This window comes from Ictidomys tridecemlineatus, chromosome 6, assembly GCF_052094955.1.
Source record: "Ictidomys tridecemlineatus isolate mIctTri1 chromosome 6, mIctTri1.hap1, whole genome shotgun sequence".
NCBI lineage: Eukaryota > Metazoa > Chordata > Mammalia > Rodentia > Sciuridae > Ictidomys > Ictidomys tridecemlineatus.
Genome location: NC_135482.1, coordinates 7,522,906 through 7,546,227, shown reverse-complemented (window position 1 = coordinate 7,546,227; position 23,322 = coordinate 7,522,906). Strand labels below are relative to the sequence as shown.

Genomic DNA, 23,322 nt, shown 5'->3' with positions numbered 1-23,322 from the left:
ATATCTTAATTGGTTAGAGAGAATAGTATTTTCCCCTTGTCCATTCATCCGGTCCCCAGTCCAGGGTAGGCTTCTTTTGGGAAGTATCTTTGTAAATTACTTGATTGAAATATGAATTATACTTTATAGAAATAGTGTGTAAATATTTTTTAAACCAGCACACTGCTTAGAAAAGAACTTTTATTTATGGGAACAACAATTTAAAAAAAATAGAATTTTCCTAGACAACATAGGCTCTGTGGTTTTTGGAATGTGGTGATTTGAGTTTCTGGGCATGGCCACAAGTCTCATGCTCTTGAAGCCAGGTTCTGATTGTACTGTAGACCAGACTGTTCTGTATGATGAGTGGTATTTCTGTTGGAAAATTGAAAATCTACTAGGCATTGTTTCTCAAAACAAAGAGGGACTTTTTTTGTTTTGTTTTTAGTGCCAGGTCTGTTCTCAGACACATTTGCCTGAGTCTTAAAAATCTAACTTTCCAAGATGGGTATGGTGATGCACACCTGTAATCCCAGGGGCTTTACAGGAGGCATGAGGATCACAAATTCAAGGCTGGCCTCAGCAATTTAGTGAGGCTATAAGCAACTTAGCAAGATCTCTCAAAATAAAAAGTGTTTAAGCACCCCTGGGTTCAATCCCTGGTACCAAAAGGAAAAAAAATTCCTTTCTATTCACTACCAAATTTTCCTTCCAGTAGGGTCTTTTTTCATGCCTACCAAAGATAGAATACAGCTTCATAGTCTCCATATTCTCCCTAACTCCAGCTCCTCAATCAGAAAACAAAGCCACATAATCCTAAAGTAATCTGAGAAGCCTGTCTTAGGTCTCCTAAGGGGTTTAGTTGTTAAAATGGAGGAGTAGACAGGAAGTAAAAATAAAAATTATTCCTGAGGTATGTTAGACTGTAAGTAGAGGGAGGTCCTGACCTTGCTGGTACTTTTTGCCCAGTTTTGAAGCCACTTCTTTGTTGGGTACTTTATCTGTCTCCTTCTTCTCTTTCCTCAGCTGATGTTTCTGGGTCCTTTCCATCTCCCCCAAGTGATATCTTCCTCAGGCAATCTTCCCTTAACTCTGAATCTACCCCTGTTTCCCCAACAGACCCTATAAGAAAAAAAGAAAAGACTGTTGGTGCCAAGTCTTGGGTTGTACAGAGGACTGAAGTAAGATTTTTCTGTATTTTGGAGAAACAGTTGGTTCATTACATGTTTTTCCTTATATCGCCCATCATTTAAAAAAAAGAAAAAGGTGGTGAGAATTCATGAGTTGGGAATAGGACAGATTTTAAGTGGTGGTCTTGTGACAGGGCTAGAGCTGGATCTGCCGTTCAGGTAGTGAAGAAGAAAAAACTCCTTTGGACATCAGCACAGATCCTCCGTGTTGGACATTAGACTTAAAATCAAAAGAGTTTCAGGAATTGATGTAATAGATCAAGATTTGATAAGTTGAAATTTAACTGGTATAAAGAGTCAGATTGGAAGTAAAAAGAGCAAATGCATTGATTTTGTAATGGAGGAATTTGAATATAAACATTTAGCCTTGTTAAAAGGTGTTAGGGTGGGCTGGGCCTGGGGCTCAGTGGTAGAGTGCGAGGTCCTGGGTGCAATCCTCAGCACCATATAAACATAATAAAATAAAGATATTGTGTCCAACTACAACCAAAACTAAAAAATTAAAATTAAAAAAAAAAAGGTGTGGGGCTGGGGATGTGGCTCAAGTGGTAGCGTGCTTGCTTGGCATGCGTGCGGCCCAGGTTCGATCCTCAGCACCACATACAAACGGAGATGTTGTATCCGCCAAAAACTAAAAAATGAATATTAAAAAATTCTCTCTCTCTCTCTCTCTCTCTCTCTCTCTCTCTCTCTCTCTCTCTCTCTCTCTCTCTCTCTAAAAAAAAAAAAGTGTTTGGGTGATGGCTGGCTTTCTGAAATGACTGGTTTATGAAAGCTAGCATGACCTTAGAGATATTTGTGTATCTGTAGTGTCCAAGAAGTAAATTACTATTTCTGTAGTGGGCACCACAATATGAAATGGGACAGAGATGGTCCTCTCTGGACTCTGTGAAGTTCATTCTAGGCTGGTCAAGGAATTGGTCATTTCAGGAAGATTTAAGCACCTGGGGTTGTTTAGCTCCCAGGAGAAGGCTTCCCGTTTGGGAAATCTCAGGTATTGTCTTCAAAGATCTAAAGGGTTCTGGTGCTTGGCATTTCACATTTCCTTAGTAAATATCTGTCATGTGTTTTATTCAGATTTATTCTGAGTCCAAAAGTACCAATGATGAGTCAAAGCAATGGGAAAAATCTTCTACTCAGTATAAGCTAAATAACAGTGAATGTATTTAGTGTAAGCAACACTGGGTGATAGTATGGTTCAAAGCAATAATTCATAACCTTGCCTCTTTACTCCACTGGTACACATCTGGAGCACAGCACTTTCCACCAGCAGCTGGGGCTATGGTATTGCAGTACATTGGCTATAACTCTTGTTTTTCTTCTGAGCTTGTAGAAGGCCTGTTAGAGTGAGTGCATAGTGGTTGCTGGAATAACACTGAGTCTATTTTAATTATTAATGGCAGAATGGTCCTTCTCTCTTAAATTATACACTACTTGTAGCAACCTTCATACTGTGTAGAGATACCTGTATGTTCTAATATGGTTGAAAGAGAGAACTGGCTGACCCTAAGAGAGTGAATGAATGTGACTCAAATAAGCAGGCACAAAAATAGTGCAGATGGGAGATAATGAAAGCTTCACTTGATTATGAGTAGTGATAGTAGACAAGAAGAAAGGAATTGGAGAGACACTATAGTTAAACTCCAGATTGATGGATGGTGGTGTGTGTTTTGGAGCAGGGGCAGAGTGAGGAGTCTCAGATACCTGCCAAGGTGCTAATTTGGTTGCAACATTTGGGTGGTGATTTCATTCGTTATGATAGGAGATAATGGGATTTAGAACCAGGGAACTAAGAAGAAGGGGAAGGGCAAAAGAGATCTGAGCTGGAGATAGTGATTTGTGAGACATTTACACAAATCATATTTAACACCTCAGCATGAGAGAATGTGTCACATGCTCAGGAAGCGTCAGTGTGGGAAGAGTGCAAGCCCCACCTTCACATTAATTTATTATTATTATTTTTGCCTTTGTTCCATTCATTTGTACATTTATTTTTTGGTGTTGGGAATTGAACCCAGAGCCTCTATACCACTGACATCTGCCTCCACCCCCTCTGTCTCTAACTCACAGTCTTTCTGCCTAGGCCTTTAGAATAGCTGGGACTATAGGCATTGCCAGCATACCCAGCTTGATTTTTCTTTGTTGTTGTTTTTTTTTAAGGCACAACTTCAGCTGCCATTTTATAATTATGATTAAGAGAATAGTTAAAAGTAAGGGTTGCCAACCATGCATCTGACTTGCTGCCTATTTTTGTACTTCTCATGAGCTAAAAATTATTATGTTTTTAGGTTATGGGGGAAAAAAGAATAATCATATATCATGATATGTAAAAATGTTATCAATTGATATTTCACTGTCCATAAGAAAAGTTTTACTGGAACCCAACCACACTTTGTTTACGCATTGTCTTTGGTTCTTTCAAATGCAGAGTTGGGCTATTAACAATGAAGACCTTAAGGGCCAAGAAAGCCTAAATATTTGCTATCCAGCCCTTTACAAAATGTTTGCTGACCCCTAATCTAGAGTTTGAGAAACCCACAAAGAAAAGGGAAGAGCTAAAGAGCTAGCAGGTGTAGGTCACAAAAACAGAGCAGGAGGAGTGACCAGCAGGGTCAGAAGCTGTGGATGAGTTGAAGACCAAAAAGTCCATGAGTGCCACTAGTGCACTGAAGACCATGAGTGACTTAAGAGGAGGGAAATGTTGGGGACAGAAACCAGGGTGAGGAATGAGGGGGAGGGAAGAAGTGCTTGGGGGTTACTGCAAGTTGCTCAGTTTTCATCAGCTACTCACTGTGGGTCACTAGGCCATGTGATTTTAAATTGTTAGCCAGAAATAATATCTGGGTTTGATTTATATTTTAACTACTACCTTAAAAGCATTTCTAGGTACTATTAAAATGTTTGATTCTATCAAGATTGTTAAAGGAAATTGTGGTTTATATTGGTCCTGTGCAGTTGGGTTTGTTATATACATATACTTTTTAAAAATTCAGAAACTGGCCTGAATGCTTTCTTCTGAGAAAGTAGCATCTCATTGGTATTTGCAGAAATATAGGTAATTATAACTTCAAACTATAAGATATGAGAAAGGTATAAAATAAAAGGATTGGGAAAGGGGAAAGACTGAGTCATTGAAGCATGTAAATGATTTTTAAAAATAGATTGAGTGGAAATTAGAAAATAGGATACCCAGCATTTTTTTTTTTTCCTCTAGTGTCTCTGTAACACAGAGACCATGTTTAAAGTCACAGACTTTTTCTTTGGAAAATGAGAAACTACGGTCTTATTTTAAGCAGTTCACCTTCAGAAATATGTATGCTACAACCTACATATCATCAAGATTCAGAAAAGAACGGGCCCAAAAGGTGACACATTCAGACTTTTTGCGAATTTTCCTCCCAGTTGTCATTTGATGTTCTGGAGCATTTCAGGGTACCCACATGGATTCCTGTGCCTTCATTTTGTACTTGGGGCATCTTGTTGGGTCTGACTTTCTGCCTAGCAGGTGGATCACTGTGCAATTAATGTCAAGGAATTTTGATGGTCCTTGAAATGCCTTCAGGTCTTGAATTCAAAGGGAAATGTGATAAAAGAAATAGAATAAGAATCCATTCCAATCCTGAAGCACAGTTCACTCAGACTTGCATGGTCCTATAGGCTTTTTCTGATTGTGTTCTAGAGTTTCGATTGACTGATCTTCCAAGACAGTTCCATATTAGAGGAAAAGTAGTTGAGTTGTGTTTCTGCTTTTAAATGACTTTATCATTAATAGTTCTTCCAGTCTCTGATCTGATAGTGGGAAAGTACCCTTGAGGAGTTTGGGCACTTCCATAATATTTGTTGTCCACCAGATTTCTTAGATTGGCTTTAGTCAAACTGGTGTTCTCAGTCATTTAAAACTGTTCTTTGTTTTATTCCTTTTTAGGAAATGAGTTCAGGCATATAGCCTGCCTGGCTGACTTAAAGTGAAGATTGTAGCCCCTTTAGAAGGGCAGCCACACAGAAGCATAGCTTCTTCCATCCTAACAACCAGTTAGAAAGAACCTTCTCTCCCTTTGCTTATTACCATAAAAGAAAAGTGGATGGTAATGCCAGGCGGAATCTTTCAGAAACAGAAAAGAAATCATAATCTTTTTTTACTCATTTGTCAATTATTTACCTATCAGCTTTTGTAGGTCCTGAAGAGGGTAATATATTAATATTAACATTGATTGATTTTTTTACCCCCTCTCTCTACCCCTCTCCCCACCTCCCTCTTTCCCTCCCTCTTTCCTTGCTTCCTTGTATGGTACTAGTGATAAAACCCAGAGCCTCATGCTTGTCCTGCAAGTGCTCTACCACCAAACTACATCCCCAGACCTGATTGGTTTATTTTCTTAATATAGGTCCTCTGCCCACCCCCTACTCTCTTCCTTACTGGAAGGCCAGACTGCCTTTGATTGGCTAAGGGTAGACATAGGCGTTGCCTGAAACTTACTTCTCCTGTCACTCATAGTATTTTCTAATGTTCAGTAGTGAGATATTGGGCCCCTGATTTCTGATGATGTCTGTCTCTCCTCATAACGGATCCAGTTAAATGGCAACATGCTGGCCCAGCATCATTTCAGCAGTAAAAGCAGTACTGCCACCAGAGCTGGCCCCAATATTATTCTGAGTGGCGGGGATTTATTTAGGCCTCAGATTATTCCTGGTGGTTATTTCTGAAACACTGCCAGGCACTATTCTCCAGGCAGAGCAGTGGTCTTTTGCTAGAATGAAGAAGGAGGTGCAGATCTAGGAGAACCTCTGTAGGGCTGCGGGGAATGAGGGCTAAAGAATCCCTCATACAGCTTCATGGCTGCCCTGTATGTTCCCATGCTGTTTACCATTTTAAAAATTAAAGTAAAAATTAAATTATTTAAAGCAAATAGGGAAAATATCTACATATTAAAATTTCTAAATTCATTCAAGAACTAGGGGTGAAAACATCACATCTTTGGGGTGGGGGGGGGAAGCTATGAGATTATATAAGTTTCTGATTTTTACATAGAAGGCCAAGCAGGCATTTGAGTTCAGGTGACTATAGGAACCAAAGCCAAGTCAAGTTATGTGACTGTTCAGCCCTGAGGTTCCCCGGTGGCTTCTACTCCTTGTCAGGCCCATGAATGTTGATCCCTCGCTTGAGGGATTAGTGATCAGTGAGGGAGAGGGACCTATAAATGGTGGATTTCAACATAATCTGGTAAATTTTGTGGTGGGGAAAGATGGACAGTGTGTTCCAAGAGCACAGATGAATGTGTTTAAGCACTTCACCTGGGTATTGTAGGAAGGGAGCACAAAGGACAATCTTTTTCTTCCTTCCTCCCTCCTTCTTTCGATCCCCCCCTCCCCTTCTTCCTTCCTTTCACTGTACTCTAGGGATTGAACCCAGGGCCTTGCCCATGCTAGCACTCTACCACACAGTCATATCCCCAGCACCACCCCTCCATGGCTTTTTAAAAAATGTATTTATTTTTAGACAGGGTTTTGTTTGGTTACCAACACTGGTCATGAACTTGTGATCCTCCTGCCTCAGCCCCCCAAGTAGCTGGGACTATAGACCTGCACTACTGTATCCAAGACAAAGGTCAATCTTTTATGAAAATGAATGAAGAAGAGGGAAATTTCGACTTTGAGGCTGATCCTTTTACCAAGGACTTTGCTGTGGACAACCTTGCTAGTCAGCCCTTTCAGGAATTAATTCCATCATTGATTTGGAGGAGTGAGTGATAGTTGCTTTCCTTCTCCCCCTTCATTGATGGAATGTCATTCCTTGATGTCGCTGTCTTTTAATCCTTGTCACCATCATCCACCACATCCCCTGTACCCTCGGTAAATTGAAGATGGTGGCAAGAATTTGTGAAAACTATGTCCCTCAAGAGTACAGTGAAAAGAGAAGAGTTGCCTTGTTAGAATCGATCTCGTGTAACTTTTCTTAAAAATAAAAAAGTTCATTTGATTTCAAAGACTTTCCCAACCCCTTTCTTTCAGTGCCCGAAGTGACGAAACCAAGTTTAAGCCAACCAACGGCCGCCAGCCCAATTGGCAGCTCTCCATCGCCACCAGTCAATGGTGGCAACAATGCCAAAAGGGTGGCAGTGCCGAACGGACAACCGCCAAGCGCCGCCCGCTACATGCCTCGGGAGGTGCCGCCGCGATTCCGTTGCCAGCAGGACCACAAAGTGTTACTAAAACGTGGGCAGCCCCCTCCACCGTCCTGCATGCTGGGGGGTGGGGCAGGGCCTCCTCCCTGCACAGCACCTGGAGCAAACCCAAACAACGCACAAGTGACAGGAGCGCTGCTGCAGAGTGAGAGTGGGACTGCGCCAGGTGAGCCCGCGTCGGGAGGGGTGCCTTGCAGCCTCCCAGAGTGCGCTTTGTTTGAGGGACTTGGTGTGAAAGAACAGTTAATGATGTAGACACTTGGGATTATTCAGAAGATGAAAAAGGATCCCAGAGTAAAATGGTATATGAGCAGCGCACTAGGTTTGATCCTTAGCATCACCACCCCCCCCCCAAAAAAAATCAAGGATACAGCTACTAAAAAAAAAATTTTTTTAATGTGCAAAAACGCATAACCTCTATAAGACCTCTGAAAAATCATTGAAGACAGGACAATGAGAGACTGCCTGAAAGAATCAGTGGCCTAGAATAGAGTGAATTCTAAGGTGATATGGACATAGAACCGAACTGAGAGAAAGGGAAAAAAAAAGAGGATAGATTTAAAAGAGTAAAGAAAAGGAAAATAACAAATGAATTATCAAAAAGAAAAGTTGCATTCAAATGACCAAACAGCTGTAGTCAAAATAAAATTTGACAGAATTTCAAATACATACTAAGACTATGAGAAGTAAAATTCTAGATATTGCAACTTTGTGTTTAACATGTTCACATATATATTACCGTTTTCCTAATTGTAATGATCTTCAAGAGTGTTAATAAATAATTTCCAATTTAAAAAAAAGTACATGGGCAGTTCTCCAAAAGTGGGCTTTAGTATCCTGTAAGTGTGCTCTGCCAGAGACTCAGTGTGTCTTGGGCCCTTTGTCTCCTCAGACAAGAGCCTTACGAGCACATGTTCAGGGAAGAATTGAAGGTGAGGCTGCAGGGCGGCTCGTTCTGCCAGAATGCCAGGAGGAGAGAGAGAGAATGACCTCTGGGATTATGATATAGAATCCTGGAGGGGGTGGGGGGCACCAAATAATGCCATTCTATAATTATTTACCAAATTCTTTAATATCATTGTTTCTTTCAAGGATGTTGAATTTTGAACTTTGTTATACACTCTAAAGAAGACAAGTTTTAAGAGTTTTTAATAGTTGAATACTTAGTCAACCAACAGCTAAAAATTTATAGGTTCCTTTTTTTTTAAAGCTTATTAACAGATTTCAACCATCTAATATTTTTTTCATATTAATTTCAACCATCTTTTGAGGTTGTATTAAAATTCAGAGCTCAAACACTATTAAGGCCAGTGTGTATTTGACACTAAAAGGATGCTTTATTTGAGTTCTAAGTTTGAACAATGAATTTCCTAGAAAATTCTGTCAATACCTCTTGTAAAAAATAAGGACAGGAACAAACCTAGTGGTGACTCAGTCTTCATGCAGAAGTAGCTCTACCCATGAGGCTTCCTGTGGTGGCTTCAGGCCAGTCCTAGATGAATAGGGAAGATCCTCATGGCCCCTCCTTCCTGGCTCCAGGAACCAGTTGCAAAGGAAGACATGTGAGGAGATGGTCCTCTGTGTTTCCACTCCCTGTGTAGCCAAGGTTCAGAAACAAAGGTGCAGTGTGAGTCAGAATCTCTTTTGTCTACACACAAAATCAAAGACTTCCCTACATCTCAAGAGCTTGAGATTCTTTGCTCCCTTACTTCTATACAGTTCTATGTAGTGCTTTTTTGAACTTCATATTGATTTAAAGCTCCCTGATTAAAAGAATTAAAAGTAACTTGAAATTTTCTCATTAAAAACATGTCACATTTTACCACCTAATATGGTAAATGCCATCAAAGTATGTTCTGCTGGGCTGATATGTCAGAATAAGATTTCTGTCTGATCTGTAGTCACCTGCTCTAGCAACAATTCATAGGTGCTCGTTCACCTCAGCAGGTGCTCACTGAGCAGCCCCACACTAGCCTTGTGGGGAACACACCAGCAAGATAGGGGCTCTGACAGGGACACACGTTACAGAGAAGGGAAGATGTAAATATGGTGCTACAGCACTGGACAAATGAGACAGGGAAAGGTTATTTTCAGCTTTTGAGCTCAAAAACAGCTTCATAGAAGAAATGGCATTTGAACCAAGCCCAGAAAGATGAGTGAATTCAGGAGGAAAAAACAGTTGGTGCCAAGGTGAGAAGACACTATTGAGGAATGTAGATACTTGCATAGGAAGTCATTGAAGATAAGACTAGAAAGATTGGTTGGCCCTGGGTCATAGAGCATCTTGATCAAAACCCCAAGCCAAGGAATTTAGCTTTGTTCTTGAGCATTAAGGAACTGTGGAAGGCTCTGAGATAGCAGTGATTGATAGACTCACAGGTGTGTTTTAGGAAAGACAACTCCAGTTGGGAGTATAGAGTAGATTGGAGATGTGGGGCAAGTTTAGGGTGCTGTTGCATGTATCTCAAGATACAAGAAGGTCCTTCTCTGCTGTTAGAAATGACAGGGAGCTAGCTTTGAGAGATGGTGTGGAGTTAGATTTAGCAGATACAGCATCAAGCAGATGAAAGATAAGTAATGACTCAGACAGGTGTGATGCCATCAGCCAAGACAAGCATCTGGACAGAGAAGCCAGTCTGTGGGGAGATGAAATGAACTCTCATAGGGGCAGTTTGAGCTCTAGGTATTACTGATAATAATGCATGTGCAGCTGTGATTGATGAGATCATGTCTTTTCCAGAGTCAACCCTTGGAGGTGCTGCTGCTTCAAATTATGCAAATTCCACTTGGGGCCCGGGAGCCTCCTCCAACAACGGCGCCTCCCCCAACCCAATTCACATCTGGGACAAGGTGATTGTAGACGGGTCTGACATGGAAGAGTGGCCTTGCATTGCCAGCAAAGACACTGAATCTTCATCCGAAAACACCACCGATAACAACAGTGCCTCGAACCCTGGCTCTGAGAAGAGCACTCTGCCAGGAAGCACCACTAGTAACAAAGGCAAAGGGAGCCAGTGCCAGTCTGCAAGTTCTGGGAACGAATGTAATCTTGGGGTCTGGAAATCTGACCCTAAGGCTAAATCTATTCAATCTTCCAACTCTACTACAGAGAGCAACAGTGGACTAGGAAATTGGAGGAATGTGAGTGGTCAGGACAGAATCGGACCTGGCTCTGGCTTCAGCAACTTTAACCCAAATAGCAACCCATCTGCCTGGCCAGCACTGGTCCAAGAAGGAACTTCTAGGAAAGGGGCATTGGAAACAGATAATAGTAATTCCAGTGCACAGGCTAGCACAGTAGGTCAGGCATCCAGGGAACAGCAGTCAAAGATGGAAAATGCGGGTGTTAATTTTGTTGTCTCTGGCAGAGAACAGGCTCAAATTCATAACACTGATGGACCAAAAAATGGAAACACTAACTCCTTGAACTTAAGTTCACCAAACCCCATGGAGAATAAGGGAATGCCCTTTGGAATGGGCTTGGGGAACACCTCCAGGAGCACTGATGCCCCTTCACAAAGCACTGGAGATCGAAAGACTGGGAGCGTTGGATCTTGGGGTGCAGCTAGGGGGCCTTCTGGAACTGACACAGTCTCTGGACAAAGCAATTCTGGAAACAATGGGAACAATGGAAAAGATAGAGAGGACTCCTGGAAAGGAGCTTCTGTTCAGAAATCAACTGGGTCAAAAAATGACTCTTGGGACAACAATAACAGGTCTACGGGTGGGTCCTGGAACTTTGGCCCTCAGGACTCTAATGACAACAAATGGGGTGAAGGGAACAAAATGACATCTGGGGTCTCTCAGGGAGAATGGAAACAGCCGACTGGGTCTGATGAGTTGAAAATTGGAGAATGGAGTGGTCCAAACCAACCAAATTCTAGCACTGGAGCATGGGACAATCAAAAGGGCCACCCCCTCCCTGAAAACCAAGGCAATGCCCAGGCTCCCTGTTGGGGAAGATCTTCCAGCTCCACAGGAAGTGAAGTTGGAGGTCAAAGCACTGGAAGCAACCACAAAGCAGGAAGTAGTGACAGTCATAATTCTGGCCGTCGGTCATACAGGCCCACACATCCTGATTGCCAGGCTGTCTTGCAGACTCTTTTGAGCCGAACTGATTTGGATCCCAGGGTGCTGTCAAACACTGGCTGGGGCCAAACTCAAATTAAGCAGGACACCGTGTGGGATATTGAAGAGGTGCCGAGGCCTGAGGGGAAGTCTGACAAAGGAACTGAGGGGTGGGAGAGCGCTGCCACACAGACCAAGAACTCAGGGGGCTGGGGAGATGCACCCAGCCAAAGCAATCAAATGAAGTCTGGATGGGGGGAGCTCTCAGCCTCAACAGAGTGGAAAGACCCCAAGAACACAGGAGGCTGGAATGACTATAAGAACAACAATTCTTCCAACTGGGGAGGAGGACGACCAGATGAAAAGACACCTTCCTCCTGGAATGAGAATTCCAGCAAGGATCAGGGGTGGGGAGGTGGACGCCAGCCTAATCAAGGATGGACTTCTGGGAAGAATGGTTGGGGAGAGGAAGTTGATCCAGCAAAAAACAGCAACTGGGAAAGTTCTACAAGTAAGCCTGTGTCTGGGTGGGGTGAAGGAGGGCAGAACGAAATTGGAACTTGGGGTAACGGTGGGAATGCAAGCCTAACTTCAAAAGGTGGGTGGGAAGATTGCAAAAGGTCCCCCGCATGGAATGAGGCAGGCAGGCAGCCCAGTTCCTGGAATAAACAGCACCAACAGCCACAGCAGCCACAGCAGCCACCGCCACCACAACCAGAGGCTTCTGGCTCATGGGGTGGCCCACCCCCACCACCTCCAGGCAGTGCTCGGCCTTCCAATTCCAACTGGAGCAGCGGGCCCCAGCCTGTGACTCCTAAGGATGAGGAACCCAGTGGTTGGGAAGAGCCATCCCCACAGTCAATTAGTCGGAAAATGGACATCGATGACGGCACTTCAGCATGGGGAGACCCTAGCAGTTACAACTACAAGAATGTGAACCTGTGGGATAAGAATTCCCAAGGGGGCCCAGCACCTCGAGAACCGAACCTGCCCACCCCGATGACTGGAAAATCAGCATCTGGTAAGCAACGGCTTTTTCTCGTAAGTTTGATTGAGAAACGAAAGCCTAGACCAAGGCATTTTAGTTAAAGTTTATTTGTTCAACTTGACTTCACTCTGAGAGTCTTTCCTGCAGCTTCTACTTTGTTGCTAGAGAACCTGTCTTTTTTTCCCCCCTTAATATATTTTTTAATTTGTTCTAATTAGTTATATGTGACAGTAGAATGCATTTTGACATATCATAAATAAATGGAGTATAATCTCTTATTCATCTGGTTTTACATGATATAGAGTTACACAGGTGATGTAATCCTATATGCACATAGGGTAATAATGTCCGATTCATTCTACTATCAATCCTATTCCCATCCTTCCACTCCCTTCATTCCCCTCTGTTTAATCCAAAATACCACTGTCCTCCCACCTTTTATTGTGAATTAACATCTGCATATCAGAGAAAACATTCAGCCTTTGGTTCTTTGGAATTGTCTTATTTTGCTTAGTATAAAATTCTCCATTTCATCCATTTACCACCAAATGCCATAATTTTATTCTTCTTTAAGGCTAATATTCCATTGTGTATATATACCTCAGTTTCTTTATTCATTCATCTGTTGAAGAGCACCTAGGTTGGTTCCATAGTTTAGCTGTTGTGAATTGAGCTGCTATGAACATTGAAGTGACTGTGTCACTGTAGTATGCTGATTTTAAGTCCTTTGGGTATAAACCTAGACGTAGGATGACTGGGTCAAATGGTGGTTCCATTTCAAGTTTTTTTAGGAATCTCCATACTGCTTTCAATTTGCAGTCCCATCAGCAATATATGAATGTACCTTTTTCCTTCACATCTTACCCACATTTATTGTTGCTTGTATTCTTGATAATTGCTGTTCTGTGACTGGAGTGTGAAATAGAACTCTATAATTTTGATTTGGCATTTCTGTAATTACTAGAGATGTTGAACATTTTTTCATTTATTTATTGATCAATTTTATTTTTGAAGTGCCTGTCCTTCTATAGATGCTTGCAGCATCAGCTGCTGCTAGTAGATTATGGTATTCCTTTGTGGCAAGAGAAAAAACTGGCATCTCTGTGTTAATCCGAAGAATTATTGTTCTATAATTGTCTTGGTCTGCAGAATCCAAAAGACTTAACATCTTACCAAACAAACTGTGCTCTAAATTTAAAAATAAAGAACTGGGGCTGAGGTTGTAGCTCATGGGTAGAGAGCGCTTGCTGGCATGCACGAAGCCCTGGATTCAGTCCTTGGTGTTTCAAAAAGTGGGGAGTGAATTCTAAAAAAGTTTAATGAGTTTTAAAAATAGAGAACCAAAGTGGTAGTGGAAGCAGATCTACCTAATTTCTATCCATATTCTACCTGCACACTCATCCTTGGTGCCTGTCCTCCCCTCCAGTGAAAGGAATCTGTCCAAGCTGTTCTTGCAGAGGGCATCATAATGCTGCAGTAGAGCTGGTATCTGGACCCTTTGGGTTTCTTTTCCTGGTGATTCTTAATGATTACCTCTGGAAGGGAGTATACTGTTCATTAGAGATGGTTATCTCAGGTTAGTCATTTACCTGAAATTAAACTCGGTTTCCTCACCATTTGAATAGGAAACATCTGGTAAGTTAAAAATAAGTAGTAATTTCATTCTTAGTTTGTCATGAGTGTCCCTTGACTTGAATGTCCCCATAAAAGCATGTAGTTCCATATATGAAGGGGATGCACATTTCAAGTCTTTTTTGTTTACACTTAGTATAATTTTAGTGATCAGTTTTCTACTCCTCAAAGTAACCTGTGATCAATGAACTCACTTATTTTTTACCACACAGAAAATGATTATATTTAACTAGTTCTTTTTTTTCCAAGTATTGAAAAGAATGAGAAAGGAAATGAAGGTTGTGCTTTGACTCTCTATGTAGAATAAAAATTGCTTACATTAAAAAATTATATTCACTTAGTAAAAACCCTTAAACTGTACAGGAAAACAAAAGATAGAAAAGTAGGGCTGGGGATGTGGCTCAAGTGGTAATGTGCTCACCTGGCATGCACAGGGCACTGGGTTTGATCCTCAACACCACATAAAAATAAAATAAAGATATTATGTTCACCTAAAACTAAAAATTAAATAAAAGTATCTTAGCCTTTTGTATCTCTCTTTATAGATAATCTCTTAGAAGTTTGTTTCATTCATATATCATGTTCCAGTAGATTGGCAAAATATGTCTATCCTTTAAAAATTTTTAAGGGGTTATACTAGACAATGTTATTCACTTTACTGTTTTCACCTACTTCTAAGCTTTTCATATTAGCACATGCAGTACTTTGAATTATTTCATATCTAGTATTCATTTTATGGAGGACCCCTGGCTGGTCCCTACCTTGCCCCCTTCTGATAGATTGCTTCCAGGTTTTTCTAACACTGATGCAGTCAGTGTTGTGCATATAGTCTCATTGACTTTGACTTTCATATGTGTCTGGTGGTAGACTTTCTGCTGGGTAGAGGTAGGTACTGGTCAAAAGTGTTATGCCCTTGGACTTCTTTAAAGTGACACTGCCATATAGCCTCCGTAGAGGTTGAACATGTGTCTTGTTTCTGCTAAGAGAATGTAGGGTGTGCCTCTTCCTGCCACTGCCCACCCCCTGAGCTGTTTAACAGGTCGTTCTTAAAGATGCACTTCTTTTTTACAGTCTGGAGTAAAAGCACACCACCTGCTCCAGATAATGGGACTTCGGCTTGGGGTGAACCGAATGAAAGCAGTCCTGGGTGGGGAGAGATGGACGATGCAGGAGCATCGACCTCGGGCTGGGGGAGCACACCTGCCAATGCTTCCAATGCCATGAAACCCAGTAAGTAGACCGCAGTTTTAAATTTGAGATATTCTTTATTAATGTGGAAGTCAGACATTTTCGTGAGGAGTGTTTAATGTTTTTAAATTGTTGTTTCAGTACCTTGAACACTAAATAGTATCAAATGGTAATTGGTCTTGGGATATGTTAAAGTGTTTACTAGAAGTCATAAATTAATATTGTTTTCTTTTTCTTTTTCTTTTTTTTTTTTTTTTGGTGGTGGTGCTGGGAATTGAACCCAGGGCTTTGTGCATGCAAGGCAAGCATTCTACCAACTGAGCTATACTCCCAGCCCAATTGATTTTGTTTTTGTTTTAAACATTTATTTTTTTAGTTGTAGGTGGACACAATACTTTTATTTTATGTGGTGCTGAGGATCGAACTCACTGCCTCACATATGAGGGGCAAGTGCTCTACCACTGAGCTGTAGCCCAGCCCTTGTTGATTTTTATTTTTTTAAAGCTAGATTTGGTATCTGGTCAGAACTTTGATTTTGATGTAATGCATTTTTACCCAGTAACCTAAACATGTTGTTTTATCCATTTTGCAAATCTACTCTTTTGTTAATATAATTTAAAGAGTACCCTGACTTTCTTCGGGGGAGAGGGGTGGATTCTGAGGATTGAACCTAGAATTGCTGGCACCAAGGTATACACACACCCTTTTTATTTATTTATTTACTTTTATATTGTGACAGTGTCTCACCAGGATGCTAAGGCTGGCCTCAAAAGAGCTCCTTGGCTTCTAATGTAGAACCTCGTCTTTGCCAGGGACTTCGTCCGTCTGTACTTTTTCTATTTTCATTCATCCACCCATGTTTGAACACTTACAGGTTTTTTTAACCTGACAAAGATTCCTTCATTCCAATTTTTAAATGAAGAACATCCTACTTACTCATAATTGTTGAAAATGGAAAACTATACTTGCTCCAGCTGGCACCATAATTTTGGGAAACTTTGTAGACTCATGCTATGGAATGTCTCATTGGATATTCCTAAATTAAAAAAATAAAATTTTGAATGTCCATTTTCACTTCTTTGTATCTTTCTTAAAAGAGCTTTAACATTTCTTTTCTAAAACATAGCAGATTTGTTTTTTTTTTAATTAAAAAAATTAATTTTATGGAATGCTCAGACTTTGAAGAAGAGAAAAGATTCTGTGGTTAAGTTTATCCTATGATAATTAAGACTTTTACAGTGCCTTGAAAAGAATATTATTAGTTTTATTCTAGAAATTCACATTTGTGCCTAAATAACTACTTGCCAGGCATGGCAATGTATGCCTGTAATCCCAGCAACTTGGGAGGTAGGAAGCTGGCAAGTTCAAGGCCAGCCTCAGCAACTTACCAAGACCCTGTCACAAAATAAAAAGGGCCGTGTATGTGGCTCAAGGGCACAGCGTACCTGAGCTCAATCTCTGTTGCTACAAAAACAAAAGCAAAGATCTCCCGAATCTCCTCAGCTTCATAGATATCCCAAACTTTGTGAAGACTTTGTTCTCCTGTTTTAAATTATGAGGTCAGTTGTCGTCGTGGGATATGTCACCCCATAGACTTGAAATAGATCCACATTGCTTACCAGACCCTCAACACAGACCTTTCAACAGGACCTTCAGGATTTTTTAGTGATTTTCCAATCTTAAGAATCCCTTTATTCCATCACAAACCTTCTTTTTCCATGTTCTGTAATATCTTCTTCTCAGGAGCATCTGTAGTTACAGTTCATGTCCTCTTACTGGGTGATTTGAATGTGCAGTGCACAGAGGGAGAGTTAGAGCCTCCAGGTGATGCTAGTAGTTCATCTGTGATTTCTCTAGCCTCTGGATGCCTTAAGTTTGATATTATAAGTTCTGTTATTTAAAATCAGAGCCCCATCCCGTTGGTGCTGGAGATGGAACCCAGGGCCTGCTGCATGCTAATTACTGTAGCCCTGAGCTGCACCCCAGCTCTCCTTACTTATATGCACTCCCCCTTTTTTTCTAAGAAATATTATTTATTTATTTATTTTTAATTTTTTTTTTTTTAAAGAGAGAGTGAGAGAGGAGAGAGAGAGAGAGAATTTTTAATATTTATTTTTCAATTCTCGGCTGACACAACATCTTTGTTGGTATGTGGTGCTGAGGATCGAACCCGGGTCGCACGCATGCCAGGCGAGCGCGCTACCACTTGAGCATCCCCAGCCCCCGAGAAGAAATATTATTTTTTAAAGCATTCTTTTAAAACATGCTATGGAATATCTTGTTAAAAGTTAAGCTCTTTTCTCTAAAAGAAGAGTTCACCTGTGGTTTTTTTTTTTTTTTTTTTTGGTACTGGGAATTGAACCCCAGTACTCAACCACTGAGCCACATCCCCAGCTCCTTTTATATTTTCTTTAGAGACAGGGTCTCACTAAGTTGCTGAGGCTGGCTTTGAACTTTCAATCCTCCTACCTCAGCTTCCCCAGCCACTGGGATTACAGGCGTGCATCACTACATAGGGCGGGCAGTGTATTTTTTACATTTAGATTCTGACTGCTTGACAGTATGTGGTATGAAGCCTGTGTTTATATGGTATAATCCATAATATAAATGTAATGCAGGATTATGTAAATTAATAACACAGTTCTGGTTATCACTGAATGACCAGCAGCAGGCCTGCCTCTTGCTACCCTGACAGAAAACCCCTTTGGCGTTCACCTGGGCCTCCTGGGGGCATGAAATGCTGCAGTTAGAAGAAATCAACTGTCTAGCTGTCATGGGCCTGGCCCCAGGGGATGGCAGTAGTCATTTGAAGAAGGAACTAGAAGAGTCAGTTTTTGGCTCTACACTTCACATGAAGCTAAGTGCACAAAAGATGTAGGTGAAATCTAAATAGGCTAATCTAATTGCATACAGTATTTTTAGAGGGAGATTAAGGTTTTAATCTCAATCTTCAAGTTAAAGATCTTGTTTAAAGGGGATATCACTTGCCTAGAGTATGTGAGGCCCCGGGTTTAATCCCCAGCAATGAAACACACACACACATACACACACACACACACACACACACACGTGTGTAGATGTTGATAGAATAGACAGAATATTGAGGCCCTGTCCTTTTGAACTTCACAGCCCTCTTTGATTTTTCTGTTGTCTTTCTCCCCTTCCCTCTATCCTCCACATTCCACATTTTATACCTCCTTTTTGGGGAGGACAGGTTAGGGGGTTACTGGGAATTGAACCTAGGGGTACTTTATCCCCAGCCCTTGCTAAGTTGCTGAGAGTCTTGATAAGTTGTTGAGGCTGGTTTCAAACTTACAATCCTCCTAATTCAGCCTCTGGAGTCACTGGAATTACAGGCATGTGCCACCATGCCCGGCTACATACATAATTTTTTGGTTGTTACAAACACCTGATTCATTTTTTTTTCTTAAAAGATTCCAAATCTATGCAAGATGGCTGGGGGGAGAGTGATGGGCCAGTCACAGGAACTCGCCATCCCAGCTGGGAAGAGGAGGATGATGGAGGAGTCTGGAACACCACCGGCTCTCAGGGAAGTGCGTCCTCCCACAACTCCGCAAGCTGGGGACAAGGAGGAAAGAAACAAATGAAGGTAGTCCTTCAGAAATATTTGCGCTTGCTTACTCATTCTTAGAAGGCAGAAGAATGCAGAACTGAGAATGTGTTAATGGAAGGAGTGAGGGAACTAAAGTCTCAGAGGTCTTAAGTAAGGGGAAATATTTCCTTAAAAACCGGTAACTGCTTCCTATTTATCCCTGTTCTTCTTCCCTGACCTTGAAACCTTGCACTATAGAACTGTTGCTGTGGGTACAAAGAAGTTTGCTAAGATGCAAGGTCATCTTCCATTTTTGGTTTCCCCATAATAACAATGTGTTGGAAACTCTCCAAGCATGTCTTAAAAATATTTTATGCATTGACATTAAAAAGCCAAAGAAGTTCTTAAGTGCAACGGAGATATACAAGAGAAACTCAAGCAAGATAATACTGGCTTCTCCAGGCAGTCTTGTTGTAGTTTTACCTGACTGGGGAAAGCCCAAAGCCCAGAACCTCCCTTCTAATCAAAGTATCATTGTGTGCTCTTGTTATATAGCAACTAGGTGATTTCTCTACATCCTGTACCAGGCTGACTTCTAAACTTTTCACTTTCCGTATCTTATAACAACTTAATTTCTCCTTGGATTTGCATAGTTTAATGAGGTTGTTTGTTTATTTGCAGTGCTGTTTGGAGCCCAGGGCCCTGTGCATGCTAGACAAGCACTCTACCACTCAGTTGTTCAGTTGTACCCCTAGCTCTAGGGCTTTGGTTTTTAATCTAGAGCAATAGTCTTTTCACCTAAACTATTGCCTTGGCAGTAGGGTTCTCCTTTTTTTTTTCTCTACACACACGAAAAATGACAGAAATAAGCATATACTGATTTTCAGTCTGAGAGCACTGTTGTCCTGTGAAACACTTCACAGTTAATATTCTCCCAGGTTTCAAACACCTGATGCTATCTTAGAAGACCTTCTGGTAGCCTTTATCCCTTTGCCTATGAAATATTGATTTAGTTAAATACCTTGAGTTTCTTCTGTAGCAGGAGAAGACAGTTTGTTTCTTTTGGAGACATTTTATTCATACAATTCCTTAATGTTTTCCCTTTTTAAATGACTTTTATTTCCTACTCCCATCACAAAAGAAATTATTTGGTAATCTTTTCAGCATCTTTATACCTTTATGTTCTCTAGTCTGCTTTGGCAGTGTTTTGGTCATTAACAGATGACCAAAAGGAGAATTCGTCTTAGAACCCTAACCCTGACCCTAACCCTAATCCTAATGAATGCCCTACTCGGGTGACAACCAAGATTTATTTTATTGAGTTAAATGGAAGTTGGGTGCTTCAGCTCCTATGCCAGTGATTCTGAGACTTTCATTCTGAGGACCTTTTTTGAAAAATTGTGGTAAAGTACACATAACATTTATCATCTTAACCATTTTAAGTGTGCAGTTCAGTGGCATTAATTATGTTCATGCCATTGGGCTACCATCAAAACAACATTGTTTTTATCTTACAAAACTAAAACCTTTCACCTGTTAAAAAACAACTTCAGGGCTGGGGTTGTCGCTCAGTGGTAGAGTGCTTGCTTGCCTAGCATATGTGAGGCACTAGGTTCAGTCCCTGGCACCATATAGAAATAAACAAATAAAATAAAGGTATTGTGTCCATCTACAACTAAAAGAAAAAAATTAAAAAAAAAAAAACAAAAATAACTTCCCCCTTTCCCTCCAGGGAGGACTTTTGGACCTCAAAATCTATAAATATGACAAATATCACAACACATAATTTTTACCTATAGAGCACACTATTAGTATTAATTATATTAATATAAACTATTTTAGTTAGTTTTTGGTCACTGTAACTAAAATACATGATAAGAACAACTCAGTGGAAGAAAGTTTATTTTGGCTTACGGTTTTAGAGTCTCCATCCATAGTCAGTCGCCTCCATTCCTGGGCCTGAGGTGAGACAAAGCATCATGGTGGAAGGGTATGGTGGCAGAAAGCTGCCCAGCTCATGGCAACCAGGAAGTGACAACAATGACGAGATGTGATTCCCTAAGGGCACAAGCCCAATGACCTACCTCCTCTAGCCATACCCACCTGTCTCAGATATCCAGTAGTCCATTCAAATTATTACTTCATCAAATGGATTAATCCACTGATGAGGTTACAGCTCCTCTGAATGTTGCTGCATTGTTAACACATGACCTTTGTAGGGGGAAACAGTACTAGATGCAAGCCATAACATGGACTCCATCCTGCCAAATTCCCATCACAGTTCCACCTGTCTTCTTTCCAGAAGTGGAAGTGAGCTGATGACTGGTGCCTTGTTCAGGAGAGTCTTCCTGATCCCATTAACAAACAACTTATTTGCCCAGAAGATAGGTGATGGTGTCTTATACCAGTCCTCTTTCCGACTGCGAACAAATGTCCTTTGTGCTGTGAAATAGATGAGGTACTACATTGTTGTTCTCATTGCATCCACACCTCTGTATGGATGTCCTGTTTAAGTAGGCTCCTTCCAAATGAAAGCTGATGTGCACCATCATCAGCTCTTTATTTTTCCGTAATACAAACCAGCTTGAGTCACAAGAAGAGCAACCCACTGAAAGTGGAAGTGGTAGTGCTCAGAAATCACATTTTATAACTTCTTTACATTTTAAAAAATAAAAGTACCTTGTGTCTCTCTAGTTACTTCTAGTTCGGGGTGATAAGTAGAGAAAGAATGAAAACAGAATGAGATCTTATTAATCATTTAAACTAACATTAAAATACCAAAGTAATTTAGAGAAATAGGGTTCACAGAGTTAAACTATTGGTTCTACGTTTTCAATGTGTACTTTTGCAACCCAGGAGGGGGAGATTAAATTATGCGGTTCTGAGGTTACATATTTCATTTCTGTAGTGCTCACTAAAAGGAGGAAACAATGATTCATGGATGAATCCTCTTGCCAAACAGTTTTCAAATATGGGATTGCTGGTAAGTTTTACTTTTCTCATATGTATAATGTATCCCAAATTTTAGGTTTAGTATGAATTTTAAATCTATTGCCACATTATCATATAATAATACAAATTTAGAAGCTAATTAAGCAGTGTTTTTGATGTTTTGAATTACACTATTTGCTTTCTGTTCTTTTATTCTTAATGATATACTTCAAAATTTAAAGATGAGGGCTTCAATTTGCTATCTTTGTGTCCTTTTCCTTGGGGAAGAAATTGGCAAACAACTTAAGTTCACACAGTTTTCCCTAACACTATTGTGTCAGTTTTTATATTTTAATTTTAAAAAGAGAACAACAAAATACCTAGAAAAACTACAGGGATTAATTATGTAGGGAATTCTTGTGGATTTCTTGTTTCCTTATTTCTTAAGAACATTGTGGGGACACCTGACCTGATTGCCAACAGATAAATGACTTGGCTACACCTTTTCAGACGTGGTGACTTGACGAGTCACGAGAAGAAGTCGTCATCTTTTGGCTGCCACTCATGGAATTTGATCCTGGGCTGACTGGAACTTGAGGACGGGTTTATTTCTCCCTGCAGCTGTCTAGCCATTTCTCTGTCCATAGGTGTAGGAGGCTAATCATATGTGAAAATTGAATTTTAAGAATTTCAGATACTAGCAGCAATCAAATTAGCATGTTAAAATGTTAAGGTCTTCGTTCCAGTGTAAAGTTAATTTTATAGTGCCCCTGATAAGATGTGGCTTTCACATGAATAATGCTACTTCTTCCCTAATTTACATGTGCACCCTTAATTTTCTCTCATCTGTTTTTAATTTGAATTTTCAGAGTCAAACTGAAGATAATCCAGGCAGCAAAATGGATTTGTCTGTAGGTGTGTATCAGTTCACCAAGGATTGGAATGTACTGGTGTTAATGATGTGCCACTGGGATCTCCTGCCGTGTTAACTTGGGATGGGGCAGTTCAATGGACATTTATTAAATGCTTACTCTGTATAAGATACCACATAAAACACTAGGTAGAAGTTGAAAACTCACATGGCAAGAGCAGGAACAAATGTAAAGAAGTGATGTGTGCCCCCTATAAGAAAATAGGACATGGTAGTTGTCAGTTAACCGCAGAGGGAGAGTCTACCTAAAAATCAGCCTTGCTCTTCATTCCAAGCATTGGTGTTATAGAGGACTGCAGGCTGGGTTGTGCCACATCTTCCCAGTTTTTTCAAGAGAGGTAACAATATCCTGATATCTGTGGTGCTGCTAGACTTGGGCCTCAGTTGCTGTTTTCATTACTAACATACTCTTCCATTGCAGTTTGAGAGCTTATAGTGTCAGCCCTATCTGAAAATCTGTGGGATTTTCTTAGTAATGCTATTATTCACCCTGAGGAACTTAAACTAAGACAAAAAGAAAACAATCCTGGGTAGTAAGGGAAGTATGTAGTGTGGAGCTCTGATATATAATAGCAAATTTATAGAGTTATGAGGGGAAAATGGGAGAGATTGGTCCATTTAGGAGATTACATTGTGCAGGTGACAGGGACGCTTTTGACTGTGTGCAGCTCTCAAACTTT

The 23,322-nt window shown here is 40.7% G+C and overlaps 1 protein-coding gene across 6 annotated transcripts in view; it reads left to right on the top strand.

Moving 5' to 3' along the window:
• Tnrc6b (trinucleotide repeat containing adaptor 6B) overlaps positions 1–23,322 on the top strand; it is a 248,970-nt gene that overhangs the window by 175,233 nt on the left and 50,415 nt on the right. For 5 of the 6 annotated variants that reach the window (XM_078052689.1, XM_078052688.1, XM_078052690.1 and 2 more), the window contains 6 exons: positions 7,179–7,517; positions 10,092–12,440; positions 15,111–15,269; positions 18,662–18,837; positions 21,689–21,763; positions 22,581–22,626. In XM_078052689.1, coding sequence (XP_077908815.1) covers positions 7,179–7,517; positions 10,092–12,440; positions 15,111–15,269; positions 18,662–18,837; positions 21,689–21,763; positions 22,581–22,626 — 3,144 coding nt within the window. Of the gene's footprint in view, positions 1–1,101; positions 1,161–7,178; positions 7,518–10,091; positions 12,441–15,110; positions 15,270–18,661; positions 18,838–21,688; positions 21,764–22,580; positions 22,627–23,322 lie in introns of those variants that run through there. The other variant, XM_040277725.2, reaches the window with a different exon arrangement.